General features: G+C 39.0%; 2 protein-coding genes across 2 annotated transcripts; both read right to left on the bottom strand.

The window, feature by feature from the left end:
• Positions 1 to 594: 594 nt before the first annotated feature.
• On the bottom strand, positions 595 to 4071 carry LOC124260014. Its single transcript, XM_046694244.1, has 5 exons — positions 3953 to 4071; positions 3626 to 3746; positions 3401 to 3535; positions 1578 to 1799; positions 595 to 1062 (listed from the first exon to the last, which is right to left on the bottom strand). Exons 2-5 carry the CDS (start codon positions 3729 to 3731, stop codon positions 776 to 778), a joined length of 750 nt encoding a protein of 249 aa, XP_046550200.1. The 5' UTR covers positions 3732 to 3746; positions 3953 to 4071; the 3' UTR covers positions 595 to 775.
• Positions 4072 to 4888: 817 nt separating this feature from the next.
• LOC124260004 (zinc finger MYM-type protein 2-like) lies at positions 4889 to 6468 on the bottom strand. Its single transcript, XM_046694232.1, has 3 exons — positions 6046 to 6468; positions 5546 to 5791; positions 4889 to 5090 (listed from the first exon to the last, which is right to left on the bottom strand). The coding sequence occupies exons 1-3, from the start codon at positions 6441 to 6443 to the stop codon at positions 4889 to 4891; spliced, it is 846 nt and encodes a 281-aa protein (XP_046550188.1). The 5' UTR covers positions 6444 to 6468.
• Positions 6469 to 15670: the final 9202 nt, after the last annotated feature.

Here is a 15670-nt window from a genome sequence, read left to right as displayed (position 1 = left end):
AACAACCCGTGGAGATCAGGGTGATGTCAATGGAGGCAAAACCAAGAAAACTGATTCACCTCCAAGGTAATAAATCATTCCAGAAACCAGCCATTCGCTTCTCTTTAGCTGGTGAACATATTGTTATTTATCATCCAACAGAAAAAAGGACATGCATGAACGACATGAAACAGGCCACTCCCTACTGAGCTCCCGGAGAGCAGAGGTGTGGTGTGCATGTGTATATTGCTATGTGTACACACAGTTTTATACCATGAAATGATTACACATTTAATGTTTAATATTTTTAAAATTACAACGTAGCACGTTGGACCGTCGTTTCAAATAATGGTAAGCGTTGTGTCTTACATTTTACACACCACAATATTAAATATAACAAACGTTTGTTAGACCAGTGCATACTGCATCTCGCCGCTAGTTCACACACTGGAAGCTAAACTGTTTCCCCATGTTAACGTGGCCTGTAACACATTCATACGTTCCAACTGACATTATGTAGAAATTGATATGGAAATGTGACCGAAAATTGAATAGAAGACATGAAGAAATACAAGCTTCCTTGTGAAATAATTAAGTAGATACATATTTACACCATTTTTAGTTAACTTCTTCGCTATTGTTAATGCGGCTCGCCGAGTAAAGCTGCAAACTTGATGCGGCTCAATGCAGTAATTCATTACCTCTTCGCTCGACAATAACGACAAGGCATTTTACCACTCATATACAATAAAAGTCGTATGTGTCTTTACAATCAAGCAAATGTAGTGTGTTTGTCCTAATTCCTATCTTCTGGGGTAAGCTTGATAGTCTCCCCATCCACTTCCACCTCGTCAATGTCGACCTTCATCAGATGGTTGAGCATGTGCTTGTCCACAAGGCGATCTCTGTACCTGGCGGGGATGTACAGAGTCAAGCGGTAACTGTTTGTTGCCTCGGCCCCCATCACCCGGATAGACTCGGAGGGAATGTTCAGACAACTGGCCAAGCTCTTTACAATCGTGTCAACTTCGTTTCTCTTAGTGAGAGTCTTCCGTACATGTAAATTGACCCTGGCATTACTTCCTGGAACATACATGTTGGTGGACTTGTAACAATGATACAATCTATCGATGTTTACATTATTTGTGCTTTGAACATAACTGCTTCAGGATAATCTAACGACAGGTTTCGAAAACAAACTAAGATGGGGTCATATTTGGTGTGTGGCTTGGGAAAAAGGACAAAGTGAGAACTTCAAATATATCTATTCAGATATTGACAGACCCATACCTATGTTATATTTTGACCTTTCACTCAAACATACTCACAAGCATGTATTTGTGTAAGATATAATTACTACTGTCAGTTCAAACAAACACACGCTCGGACGCAGCATACAGCATACCGTACGTACAAACGAACACATACACACAATGAGTTTCATCGCATATTCATGGTTGCGGATTTAATTGCCTTTTCAATAGTCTACATGTTCCCAGCTTATTGCCATATCTTTGCATTTAACATGGCTGCGGAACATTTTTCATATGTAGGCTTTTCAAACATAAAGTGTAGAGCGACGCTTTGACAAGCATTACCTTCATCAATTTTGGAAACTTCAAGATACAGCGCGTCGTCTGAATGGTTCCGGGCAAATTCTGAAACAATGTCACAGAGATCCTGTCTTTCAATTCGTGTGAGGACAGCTTGAAAAAAGGCCAGGTTAGCGAAGGAGATGAACTTCTTCTCACGGAGATGTCCGAAGAAATGTACTGGCTTGTCGAATTTGGTGATTTCATCTGCAGAACAGCCATGTTCCCCTGTGAACACATCAAAGATATTACATAACGGCATAAAACATTCTAGAGACTACATACCCGTGCAAAGGTAATTATAGACCTAATCAATGACACTAAAAAACTCATTGAAAAAACGCAACATCTATATATTTGTTCCCGATGTAGTATTGTATTACCCATGGCTACGCTTTACAATGTTCCAAGCATATCGACTGTGAAACGGGCAATATCATGACACACAGTGAACGAAGTTTTGGTTTGGTAGTTGTTCAACGCCGCTCTCAGCAATATTCCAGCTAAGTGGCGGCTGTCTGTAAATAATCGAGTCAGACAATCAACAGCATGAACATCGATCTATGCAACTGGTATACGTTGATATGTGTCAATCAAGTCAGTGAGACATTTCCTTTGGGATTAAAGACACAACGTCACACATTTTCGACAATATTTTTGCCTATATTATATATATTGGGACATATGCACTCACTTTAATAGCTTCCTATTGATGCAATAAAAGACTTATTATCCCTTACGACTTGCCTGAAATCGATAATTTAAACTTCGAGGCGAACAGCTTCCAAACAGAGAACACTTGCCATACATGGAACACTTGCCCCAAGGAACATAACTCTTTGGGGTTCGCTTTTAATAATATTCGCCGGGAGAGAGCGCGAGTGTCGATTAATGCAACGTTACATTAATTCATTCGAACCTGTTAATTTATATTGTAATCTAAATACTTAATTCTTTTTTGGAATACATCATATTACGCCTCCCTGAGAGGTGATATAGTTAGAATTATTGAGAGAAATAGATTATTTGTTTTTAGAGAAGTGTGGTGTGATATAGTGCCTTTAAGTCTTGATGTCAATAATTGAAGCGTTGAAGACGAGGTGCAACCCATGTTCTTTGCGATGAGTATCGAGACCAGAGAACGCATTACATTATATACTAGAGACATTTATTGTGCTTCATTTAAAGTGGTATCGGTCTTACATTACTGAACATAATATTTTGTTCACTTGATGAATACTCTATTATGGGTCATTGACAAAACAAACACCTGGTAATAGGAGACCGAGCGACACTGTCTTCCTTACGCGCAACTTCTTGTTGGAACCTATTGTTTGCTGCTTACCCACGGTGTAAGCGTTATTTTTAGCAAGGAGTGGTATATTGTAAGCATTATTTGCGGAAAGGTTTCTTTTATTACCTACTGATAACAATCCAAACAGTGCACGAGTATCACGCGTCCAACAAACACGAAAACAACCAATTTCAGCGCCGTTCATTAACAGTGTGAATTGACGAAGAGATGTTTTCATTAATATGCATTGACTGATGCATCATTTAATTGTTCAACATTTATATGGAGTAGATGTAACTTTTCCACTATTGTATAAAAAACCTGGGTCGCCTTTATAAACATGATTTCTGATATTAAAGTGCACCGTGAATTCTTAGCTATGAGCTGCAAAGTATGCAACGCTGCGCTTACGGTTCAAATTTCAGTTTAGCGCAGTACCACCTAAACCTAGCTCCTATTGAAAACAGTTTTGTATCTCTCCTGAAAAGATAAAAAATACCATTAACAAAACAAGTGAGATACAATTTTATCTTACCAATGAGATATTGCTGTATACGAGTCAGCTGACTTGTGGTGATTTCTTCACCTGTTGTACAGATTTCATCAATAAGGTCCTGCAGTGGCATTTCCCTTGCCCATCGCAGCGCTCCACCTTCACGATCAGCCCCACCTTCTCGATCAGGCCAACCTTCTCGATCAGGCCAACCTTCTCGATCACCCCCACCTTCTCGATCAGCCCCACGTTCACGATCAGCCCCACCTTCACGATCAGCCCCACTTTCACGATCAGCCCCACCTTCACGATCAGCCCCACCTTCACGATCGCCCCCACCTTCACGAGCAGCCCCACCTTCTCGAGCAGCCATTTCCTTTGACAATGTCTGGAAAAAAACATATATTACATTGACACATACATCGACAGTGTTCACATCAGCACCTTCAGCGTTGTTGCGAAGATGGATAATGGATAAAACGTGGATTGATCACACCGTAGGGACGGGTTCGATTCCCTCACATGTATGAGCTGTTAATCCATTCCTACTGTCCACATTGTCAAGGTCGCTGGCATGACACCACAATCACTTACCCAAAAGTAGTTTTTCTCTTTTACCGTACAGTCGATCTCCTTCTACACAGGTACAACTACGTCTTAAACAAGCCGCCGTGGGGCTGAAATAATACCGACGCGATGTTAAATTCTGACTCACTAAGTCGTTCTGGCCACCCGCGTCACAACCACAGTTACAACTGTAACGGTAAGTTTTATGGTACATGTATATCCAGTTCTGATGTCATCCACGCTTTTGCATTGCATTGTTCCTGTACCCAACATCAGCGTAATTATAGTGACCCACCAATTCAAACGCCTCAAGATTAACTCAGTGTCACCTTGCTAATTAAGGGCAGTTAATCCTCTCACCCTTCAAAGAATGCCGACTTGTTACCCTTGTTTCATGTTAGGGCACGCAAGGCCACTCGGTAAAATGCACGTGTAAACATACTGACAGGTGCTCAGCTATCCGGATATTCGAGAAAAAAATGCATATGATTTAACATTTGGTATGTGAAAATGACCGTCCGGTTACGGAAACCGGATTTCTAGTTAAGTGAGTAGTTTTACAACATTGTGAATTCGTTTTAATGAATTTTCGTTTGGAAGACGAGTTTTACGGATATCTGAGGTTCGGATAAACGGGGCACGACTGTACTGTATCGACGATTAAAACGAAGTTGCGCAGCTACTAGCAACTATTTGAGACCTCGATTAGTTTTATAATACTAGATTAGTAGGATATTCTACAATAACAGTCGATTAGATCCAATGGAACACATTTCGTTTCACCTACATTTTCCCGCATGTGCAGAACTAATGGACTCTGTCAGATCTGGAGGAAAAGCAAGTGCTTCGCAGCACAGGGGTCGTATTGATATACAGATTACATTTTATAAAACAACAAACAAAACTAACATCTGGCAGTTTGATGTGTTCACTTTTATTTGCGAGTCGCTTGTTCACTCGAGCTCACAAGTTCACAGACAGGCAGGGGCCGTCTTGAAGGACCATGGTTATCCCACGTGTACTTTCCTTGAGGTCTTCGGACGGTGTAGTCACGGTAACAGTTCCTGTAGCCGGTGGCGTACTGGTCGTATCTGTGTGAGACGTCACCTTCCTCGACTTCCTTTGTACGACACTGTCCACTTTGGCCGTCAGTTGTTCAGAGGTTCTCTAAACATAATTCAAAACATTTTTGTGTAACTTTCAACTTTGATAAATGCAGTATGCCCTACTCCTTTAGTGAGCGAGTGAGATTAGTTTACGCCGCACTCAGCAATATTCCAGCTATATGGCGGCAGTCTGTAAATAATCGAGTCTGAACCAGACAATCCAGTGATCAACAGCATGAGCATCGACCGGCGCAATTGGGAACCGATGACATGTGTCAACCAAGCCAGCGAGTCTTACCACCCGATCCCGCTAGTCCTATAGAGCATAATAAAAAAGATTCATATAATATTAAGGTTAACAAACCATCTATAAAGTTAATTAATCGTGATACAAGTTTGACTCCTTGCTACGAATCAACTGTGCAGTCTACGTACGCACGTGATAATTTGAACTCCGTCGTGACGTCATCAGTAGAGGCGTAGTTAGTATTTTTAAAAGGTGTCAAACACGTACCTTATAACAACGGATAGCTGATGACTTGTGTCCAGTTCGTCAAGTCCGGCATCGTAAAGTCGAGTTGCTGTGGTCGCTCTAAGCGAATGGTTGGTATAGAAACCACTGAAGCCTGCAGCCTTGCAAAAACGGCTGATGGTTTGGGTGAGAGTGTGCACGCCAATTGGGACGTCAGCAAACCAGACATCTGTCTTAGCGTACCGAAGTGGTCGTAGATAAAACGCCTGGCAAGTACCATTACGTGGCCTGAAAGTGCAGACAAATTGTTTGCTAGTGGGTATACAATATTTGTTTAAATAAGGTCAAGGTCGCGACTGATTCCGCTGCACATAAGGGCAGTGCAAATATCAAAGCTGCATGCATGTATTTACCAAGCAATCGTGTGTTAATATTTATTTTATATTATATTTATGTAAACGTTCAATATCAGTTATCCATATATATTGCAAATGAATAGATCGCTAAAATTAACTGTAAGTGACATATTCATGATATCTTACCTTAGATTCAAGTACATTTCGTATAGACGAACCAAACATCTCTCTGGCCGCTCGTTGTTCTGAGACACCTTCACTACTTTACGTTCGCACTTCCGGTGTTTAAGGCTGCCCCTGTTGGTCTTGGACATGTCCTCGGTGTAAACTAGGAACTTGGACCCTTCATTCACGTTTTGCATTACCTTAAGTTGGGATGTTTCGCCTACCTGCAAAAACCGATGCTCGTCTCCTGCTCTGAGGGCAAAATTAAGGCCAATCAAATAGATTAGGGTGTCACTGAGCTGTTGCGGAGAATCGCTTCCTAAAAGAGATTTCGCCCACAAAATATCCTCTTCTTCCTCTGTTATGACTTTCGCCTGTCGCTTTGTGATTCCTATCCCCTGTCTAACCAATGCTTTCATTTTGGCATCTAGTATGTTTCTCAGGCCTTCGTAACGGTGCTCAGTAAAGTTTAACGGGATACCATTTCTCCGGATATAGTACTGTAAAGAAGTGAGAATCTCGTACAGAGAGTTCCCACGGTATTCTGTCCCAGTCTGCTTTCGAACCTCGGTAATAAATATCATTAAAGTTCGAGTCAGATCGGATTCATTTTTCGCCAAAGTCAAAAGGTCATGTTTTTTTGAGTTGGGGAATCGTTTTTGTCTTTCTTCACACCAAGAATTGAACAGACGCACTGCCCACAAACTCTTGTTTTCAGTTTTTGTCGAAAATGCAGACTTGCTTAGTGTCTGTAACTGACTACCCGACAATGGAGTTCCGAAACGAAACGTTTCAAGAGCATTGCTTCCTTTATCAGGTTCTTGTGCACGGGGGATTGAATTAATGGGGTCAGACTGCAACTTGTTTTCAATTTCTTGACTGGCTAGGGAAAAATTCAGTGTCAGATGAATTTTGACCCTCTCCCTAAAACAGAATTTTCGTTTTCAAATTCCTTCAAAGTAAACTCATCGATGTTTGATTTATCCAAATTGATTAAAGTCTCAAATTCATCATTTATTGCAAAATCACCAAGGGTAATGTTATACCGGTCTTTGGTCAAAACAGATCATCATCAGAATCCATTGTTTACGCTGACAGTGGTGACGAAAGGTAGTTTCCGTTGTGATTTTCCTTTTATACGTCACAAGCTGTAGATTAGTGCAGCACGAGTATTTATAACGGGTGCGTTTTTTTCAGAATGTTTTAAAACGTTTGAGATCAGTACGTGTTTTGGTGTCCAGTGTCACTGTACAATAGTTCCACACGTAAATGCAATGGTGACTTCGTTTTAAGTTGGAGAAAGTCCTCAATCCATCGATTAGTTTCGCTCGTGAAGCCCGTCCTCGGCCTAACGGCCTCGAACGAGCCTCACGAGCGAAACTAACCGACGGATTTCGGACTTTCTCCTACACGTATTAATACAGCTGTAGCCATGCGATAACACTATTTATTCTATCCTGCATACAGATATAATGCTGACGTACAGTGTGTGTACTTTGTACTGCTGTTTCTGTATCTTCTAGTTACTAACGCAAGCGATCATTTTATTGTAAGTGTAAATATGTACATGTAGTTGTAATTGATATTTTGATAGCGTGCTAGCGTGCTATTGATAGCATGGTAGCATGCTATTGTCCACCAAGAGATTATTGATTGTAGGTTCAATGTGAGCAGCGTACTGTGATGCAATCAATGAGATCTCTTAAAGTAACGGTGTCTTCGTCACATGCCTATCTACCTTCATTCATATTGCAAGCATGAGTAACTATAATGAAAAAAGATCACAGTTTGGTGTAACCTTAAGAATTCATTAAAAATGGTGCTATTTAACAATATTTACCGTATATCCCCCAAGGGTTAAAGATTCGAGACCTTACTTCAAATTCAAATCACTGCATTTTATAACATCAATTAACAGATGATATAAGATAATGCATATGTTTTATTGCCATTACTTCCCAAACCTAAGAGACTGAATGTCTGAATAACGTATAGACGTGTTCAACAGCACCAGTTATCATAGATGCACCGGGTGTATGACTTTTATTATTTTACAGAACTGACCCTAGATAATCTGATTATTTTCATGTGGAAACAGTGTATCTGTTTTAGCGTTTTCGAGTATTTTGTATGCATAATCTGTACTGGTCAGCACACTAGGTTATGGCAGAATAGGTTATGATTGAATAGTTTAGGTTATCGAATTGGATATCTTGAAACCAGAGAATCAAATGAAAATCTGTGTTCCTGGGGAACATGTCCAGCTACTTATGGAACCGCAAGGGTTCATGTCTGGTGTTCCTCGTTAGACCAGGGACTTACGAAACTGAAGGTGTTGATTACATGTGTTCGTTGTTAGAATCTCCGGTTACTTACAAAACAGAAGGTGATGATTACATGTGTTCGTTGTTAGAATCTCCAGCTACTTACGAAACAGAAGGTGATGATAACATGTGTTCGTTGTTAGAATCTCCAGCTACTTACAAAACAGAAGGTGTTGATTACATGTGTTCGTTGTTAGAATCTCCAGCTACTTACGAAACTGAAGGTGGTGATTACATGTGTTCGTTGTTAGAATCTCCAGCTACTTTCGAAACTGAAGGTGATGTTTACATGTGTTCGTTGTTAGAATCTCCAGCTACTTACGAAACTTAAGGTGGTGATTACATGTGTTCGTTGTTAGAATCTCCAGCTACTTACGAAACTGAAGGTGATAATAACATGTGTTCGTTGTTAGAATCTCCAGCTACTTACAAAACAGAAGGTGATGATTACATGTGTTCGTTGTTAGAATCTCCAGCTACTTACAAAACTGAAGGTGATGTTTACATGTGTTCGTTGTTAGAATATCCAGCTACTTACGAAACTGAAGGTGGTGATTACATGTGTTCGTTGTTAGAATCTCCAGCTACTTACAAAACTGAAGGTGATGATTACATGTGTTCGTTGTTGGAATCTCCAGCTACTTACGAAACTGAAGGTGATAATAACATGTGTTCGTTGTTAGAATCTCCAGCTACTTACGAAACTGAAGGTGATAATAACATGTGTTCGTTGTTAGAATCTCCAGCTACTTACAAAACAGAAGGTGATGATTACATGTGTTCGTTGTTAGAATCTCCAGCTACTTACAAACCTTGAATCTGTTATACCTCTGGATGATAGTAATGTTTTTACTTATTCCAACAAGTGTAAAACACAAAGAAGTTTGATTGACTACGTCTTCATAGACTGTGATCTCAGAAATAGGGTACTGGGTTATGCTGTTGACAATAACATAAGCTATGCTGTATCCGACCATTTTCCTATCCTCACTGTGTTTCGTAGTGAATCTCCTACATACAGCTATACTGGTGGTATACATCTAAATTGGCGAAAAGCCAATCAAGTAGATCTCTCATTGTATCGATATGAAACTGAAAACTATTTTAGAAATGTTGAATTCGAATGCTCCCAGTATACATCTCCAGAAGAATACATCGAAGCTCATTATGCATATGTAACCCAATCTCTCCATTCTGCAGCAAATATAAGTATCCCTTCCTCTCGTTACCAGGCAAACTTGAAACCATATTGGAAAAAAGATAATTTGAAAGATCTACATAATACAATGAGAAATTGTCGCAATGAATGGATCCGTAATGGTAAAATCCATGATAAAGAGAATAGTTACTACATTGCATATAAAGAAGCAAAACGTATTTTCCGAAAACGACATCGTCAATCAAAGAAACATGAGGATGATCTTAAATTCAAAAGAATTTATGAGGCTTCTGAACTAGGTATACAAAGAGTACTTTAAAGCTACCAAAATATACAAACGTAAAAAAGAATACACTCAAGTTCTCACTTACGAAAACACATCTTGTAATACTCAGGAAGGTATATGTGACCTATTTGCTAAATATTTCAGAGACCTATCTCAACCATGTACAGATGTTAATTTTGATTCAGATCTTACTGATTATGTAAATAACTTTGTATCTCAACTTGATAATACTCATGATGACTGTGATGATGTTTCTACACTGCTTCAGTGTCCTTTTACGTTTGATGAACTGTTATGCACTATTCGGCGACTTAAGAACGGCAAATCACCTGGACCTGATGGTATTGTTAATGAACACTTAAAGTACGCCGGTAGATCTGTTATTAATCACCTAGTAGCACTTTACAATGCTATTGTTCATTATGAATATCTACCTTGTGGTTTTAATGTTGGTACCATACTTCCCATACACAGGGAAAAGGTAAAAGCACATGCGACCCTTCAAATTACCGGGGAATAACTTTAACTCCTATTGTCAGCAAATTATTCGAAAGAGTCATCTTAGAAAGAATAGAAAATTGGTGTTGCCACAGTAAACCTTTCCCGCACAAGTATCAATTTGGATTCCGTAAAGGTGCTGGCGCTGAAACAGCTGCATTAACACTGTTAGAAAGTATAGCTTATTACAGGAAAAGAACTCACCAGTGTATTGTGTCTTTCTAGACAACGAGAAGGCCTTTGATAGAATATGGCTTAATGGATTATTTTATAAACTCCATCACTTTGGTATAAATGGTAAACTGTGGCGTATCTTACGTACTAAATATACTTCAATGCAGTCTTGTGTTAAAATAGGGGGAGTTGCATCTGCTCCATTTCCTGTAAAACAAGGTGTTGGTCAAGGATGTGTTTTGTCAGCTTGGTTATTTTCATTGTATATTAATGACCTATTATACGCACTAGAATCATTACAACACGGTTTAAGTCTTCCATGGGGTAATGTGCCAGGTATCTTATTAGCAGATGACACAACTATTGTAAGTGGAGCCATAGATGGCCTACAGTGTGCACTAAATGTGTGTTTTGAGTACTCTTGCAAATGGCATCTTAAATATAATGCCGACAAAAGTGTATTCTTATTGTTTGGTAATACCCAAAAACATACATGTCCATCATTTTACATTGGGGAGAAGATTGTAACTCAAAAAGATCTTGTTGTGTATGCTGGCTTGTACATAACCACTGCATCTTCAACTTTAGTGCGTACTCAAAATCATGTGATAAACTTAGAATGTTAGTCAACACAAATCGCTGCAATGGTTTGTTCTTTGGTGGTCTAAACCCCATGTCTGCTTGTGGAGTCTGGAACAGAGTTATGTTACCATGTGCCCTGTTTGCTTGTGAATTATGGTGTAAACTAACATCTAAAGAGTATGAAATACTTGAACGAGCTCAATCTTTCTTCTGTAAACACATCCAGGGGCTCTCTAAATGTTCTTCGACAGTTGTCGCACGAGACTGTTTAAATTTACTATCAGTCCAAGCATACATAGAAAAACGTTGTCTTATGTTCCTTGGCAAATTATGTAGAGGTAATTTAAACTTTGTATTCAAGAATGTCTTAAACTTTAAACTTAGTCAATTCTTACTTGACTCATGTTATGAAAGAAGAAGCTAAAAGTACAAAATCCCTATCTACCATATGCTACTATTAACATATAAATACGACCTGACAGGTTGTGTAAATACATACATTGTGTCTGCCAGCTTTCCTAATAAAGCACAATGGAATGTCCATGTTACGAAAACAATTCATGATGCTGAAAATATCCATATATGTAAAGAGTTAACGTCAAGGAAAATCAACATAGATACTATTCAGTGCGAGACCAGAATATACATAGATTATGGCAAATGTCGATCCTACGACCTGATCTATTTCACTGTATTGCAAAATTGGTGCAAATTAGTACTCTGCGTATCCAATCAAAAGAGTGTATATGTGGCACATTTGCCTACGATATTGTCAAACATGTTTTTATGTACTGCGAGCTGACAAGCCGTCAGAGATCTTCTTATCGAATCAATTATTGACAGAGTAGATGTAAATACGTTTTCTAGCCTTTGGAACAATGATGAAGAATTGATTCTATGTTTCTTACTCGGAGGACTTCCAACGGAATATTGTCTATCCCTTGATGATAATGTATGGCTTGAATGTATGACCAATGTATGTACAACTGTTAACAACTGGAAACATTTCTTTGTAAACTGTTTGTAACTATCTGTATTCCCCTGTTTCTGATCTGCATGTCAATATATCATATCACATTGTATCTTCATTCACTGGAGGAAATAAAGAATATCTATCTATCTATCATGTGTTCGTTGTTAGAATATCCAGCTACTTACGAAACTGAAGGTGGTGATTACATGTGTTCGTTGTTAGAATCTCCAGCTACTTACGAAACAGAAGGTGATGATTACATGTGTTCGTTGTTAGAATCTCCAGCTACTTACGAAACAGAAGGTGATGATAACATGTGTTCGTTGTTAGAATCTCCAGCTACTTACGAAACTGAAGGTGATGTTTACATGTGTTCGTTGTTAGAATCTCCAGCTACTTACGAAACTTAAGGTGGTGATTACATGTGTTCGTTGTTAGAATCTCCAGCTACTTACGAAACTGAAGGTGATAATAACATGTGTTCGTTGTTAGAATCTCCAGCTACTTACAAAACAGAAGGTGATGATTACATGTGTTCGTTGTTAGAATCTCCAGCTACTTACAAAACTGAAGGTGATGTTTACATGTGTTCGTTGTTAGAATCTCCAGCTACTTACGAAACTGAAGGTGGTGATTACATGTGTTCGTTGTTAGAATCTCCAGCTACTTACGAAACAGAAGGTGATGATAACATGTGTTCGTTGTTAGAATCTCCAGCTACTTACAAAACAGAAGGTGATGATTACATGTGTTCGTTGTTAGAATCTCCAGCTACTTACAAAACTGAAGGTGATGATTACATGTGTTCGTTGTTGGAATCTCCAGCTACTTACGAAACTGAAGGTGATAATAACATGTGTTCGTTGTTAGAATCTCCAGCTACTTACGAAACTGAAGGTGATAATAACATGTGTTCGTTGTTAGAATCTCCAGCTACTTACAAAACAGAAGGTGATGATTACATGTGTTCGTTGTTAGAATCTCCAGCTACTTACAAAACTGAAGGTGATGTTTACATGTGTTCGTTGTTAGAATCTCCAGCTACTTACGAAACTGAAGGTGGTGATTACATGTGTTCGTTGTTAGAATCTCCAGCTACTTACGAAACAGAAGGTGATGATAACATGTGTTCGTTGTTAGAATCTCCAGCTACTTACAAAACAGAAGGTGATGATTACATGTGTTCGTTGTTAGAATCTCCAGCTACTTACAAAACTGAAGGTGTTGATTACATGTGTTCTTTTATAGAATCTCCAGCTACTTACAAAACAGAAGGTGATGATTACACGTCTTCGTTGTTAGAGTCTCCAGCTACTTACAAAACTGAAGGTGATGATTACATGTGTTCGTTGTTAGAATCTCCAGCTACTTACAAAACTGAAGGTGATGATTACATGTGTTCGTTGTTGGAATCTCCAGCTACTTACAAAACTGAAAGTGATGATTACATGTGTTCGTTGTTGGAATCTCCAGCTACTTACGAAACAGAAGGTGATGATAACATGTGTTCGTTGTTGGAATCTCCAGCTACTTACGAAACAGAAGGTGATGATAACATGTGTTTGTTGTTGGAATATCCAGCTACTTACGAAACAGAATGTGTTGATAACATGTGTTCTGATGGAACCTCCGGTTAAATATAGCAGCATTACAGTTGATAAAAGGTATTCCTTGGAATCTCAATGTTTTTATATCTCAGGGTTCATTACGTTTGTTCTTTGTTAGAATTCCATGTTATTAATTAAACTGACAGATTACCATGTTCATCTTTAGCCTAACAAGCTAAGCATCCCAAACTAAGAATTTTGTTTATTATTCATTTTTAATTCTTAGTCCCCCAGTTTTACTGTACATAACACCCAACTGTCAGACGCTCTCAAGACAAAATCACCAGCATCAGCAAAAATCGCCATATCTCAGCGATCCAGACTGATGAGGTAGCGGGAAATAATGTAAAATTAATTAAATATAGCGACTTTCAACAACTGTCTCACACCCCAGTAGTGAGATGGTGTTCGTGAGAGGGATAAGACTAACTTAAATGTCTACACAGAGTAAACCTTAAAAATTACATATCTTCGTTAATTTGTACAGGAAAGATTGCAAGTTTGCATTGTGTAGTAACATCATACGTTGCACATTTTAGCTTTTCAGGTGCGCGTCAAAATGCATTTGCGTGTCAGCCATATTGGATTCTACAAGTTGCTAATTAGATTACACAGAAAAAAGATCAATCTGCTTAGCTTGCAAATGGGCAAGACCAATTTTCATTAGAACATATCGTTTTCCCAGTTGCTTCTCAATTGTGGCTTCGTTTGGGAGCTTTATTGGGTTGAAGAAAGTATTTCGTCGATAAAGGCAGCATGCAGTGTTGTTTATCGGCTTTAATCATATTAGCAGCGGTGACAGGAGGAGAGCCATGTTTTATTGGTAACTTTCACTTCTCAAGTGCCCGAACTGTGAGTGTCTGCAATATGTTCAGACGTAAAAGAAACTGTTTTCTTGAAAAACCATTATGTATTTACTGCTTACTTTACCATTTTCATATGGATATCCAATTTTAAGACCTTATGTGGTAAAAGATATTTGTATTCCGCTGTATTAGTGACAGTTTTGAAGTTTTGTCTTTTGCCTCCTATCCATATAATCTAATATCTATAATTATATTTTGTCAAAAAACAATTCTTGTGTATTTTACCTGTGTGAATTTCAATCGTATCCCTAGTCAGTAAAACCTAATTCTTCACTTGCTACTCAACAGTGATATGATGACATAGCTGTCTGTAACACAAACTTCCATCCGTCAGATGTGAGAGCAGCCTGAACAAATTAAATCATTTACATATTTCCTTTATATATCGATCCCCTGTAGTTCTGAACATGCGGCTTCTGTGTGTGAATATTAAAATACTTCAGAAGCCAATGTCCTCATGAAAACAACGAGGCATCTATTATATTGTCAAGGTCAGTAGCTAATGGTGATTAAATATAAATTCCCATCTGTGAGTTTACGATAAATGCGTAGTTATTCTGCAGATGACAACAGTTTCTGAACAACGTGTTTGGCTTCGAGATGCGTTTAAGGAATTTTCTTCTGAGGAGACGTGGTGCGAATGATCAAGTGAACTTTGGATCAAAAGTCTCGAAATTGTGGGTCATCAAGAACACTCGCAAGGCCCTGTCCTTTCACAATAAATCATATGCTCTTGTATGCCAGTTGCTCTTCACAATGACCGTTACTGGGGTACGTCTCAGTATTAACACGTGGAATCGCTGAAGACGAGACACTAGCTGTCCACAGTCACTCGTGACGTTCCAGACGTCAAAGCCGACACCAGGAAAGTTAGGCGGGCCGACGAAGGTTCTTTGTTAAGTTTCTTCTACAGTTTGCGTATTTCTCTTTAAATTCACGACACAGAGCAACGTGTTGTTTTATCAGATTGTCATGGTGGGGTTGTGGCGTTGGATGTTTATGGCTTCAAGGAGTTTCCTAATTTTGTAGTCTTGTAGTTTTGTAGTCAAACGCCACAACCCCACCATGAATCGAGATCAAGGTTATTTCATCTCGTCAGCCTATCACCACCTAATCAAACACCACCACCAGTAATCCTTCCCTACCTCCTTTGTCCATCTGGCTTCCATGCTCCCTC

This window comes from Haliotis rubra, unplaced genomic scaffold (assembly GCF_003918875.1).
Source record: "Haliotis rubra isolate DU_JTF1 unplaced genomic scaffold, ASM391887v1 Scf747, whole genome shotgun sequence".
Classification (NCBI taxonomy): domain Eukaryota; kingdom Metazoa; phylum Mollusca; class Gastropoda; order Lepetellida; family Haliotidae; genus Haliotis; species Haliotis rubra.
This window is presented reverse-complemented; position numbering and strand designations above follow the sequence as displayed.

What these genes read in the sequence shown, in the direction of transcription:
- LOC124260014 (XM_046694244.1), bottom strand. Translation starts at nt 3,731, where the DNA reads ATGGCTGCTCGAGAAGGTGGGGCTGCTCGTGAAGGTGGGGGCGATCGT. An exon ending in AAGTGGGGCTGATCGTGAAG is followed by an intron (nt 3,536 to 3,625) that starts GTGGGGCTGATC and finishes CTGATCGAGAAG; the next exon opens with GTGGGGCTGATCGTGAAGGT. An exon ending in AGTTTCCAAAATTGATGAAG is followed by an intron (nt 1,063 to 1,577) that starts GTAATGCTTGTC and finishes TGTATGTTCCAG; the next exon opens with GAAGTAATGCCAGGGTCAAT.
- LOC124260004 (XM_046694232.1), bottom strand. Translation starts at nt 6,443, where the DNA reads ATGAAAGCATTGGTTAGACAGGGGATAGGAATCACAAAGCGACAGGCG. An exon ending in GAAATGTACTTGAATCTAAG is followed by an intron (nt 5,792 to 6,045) that starts GTAAGATATCAT and finishes CTGCACTTTCAG; the next exon opens with GCCACGTAATGGTACTTGCC. An exon ending in CAGCTATCCGTTGTTATAAG is followed by an intron (nt 5,091 to 5,545) that starts GTACGTGTTTGA and finishes TTATGTTTAGAG; the next exon opens with AACCTCTGAACAACTGACGG.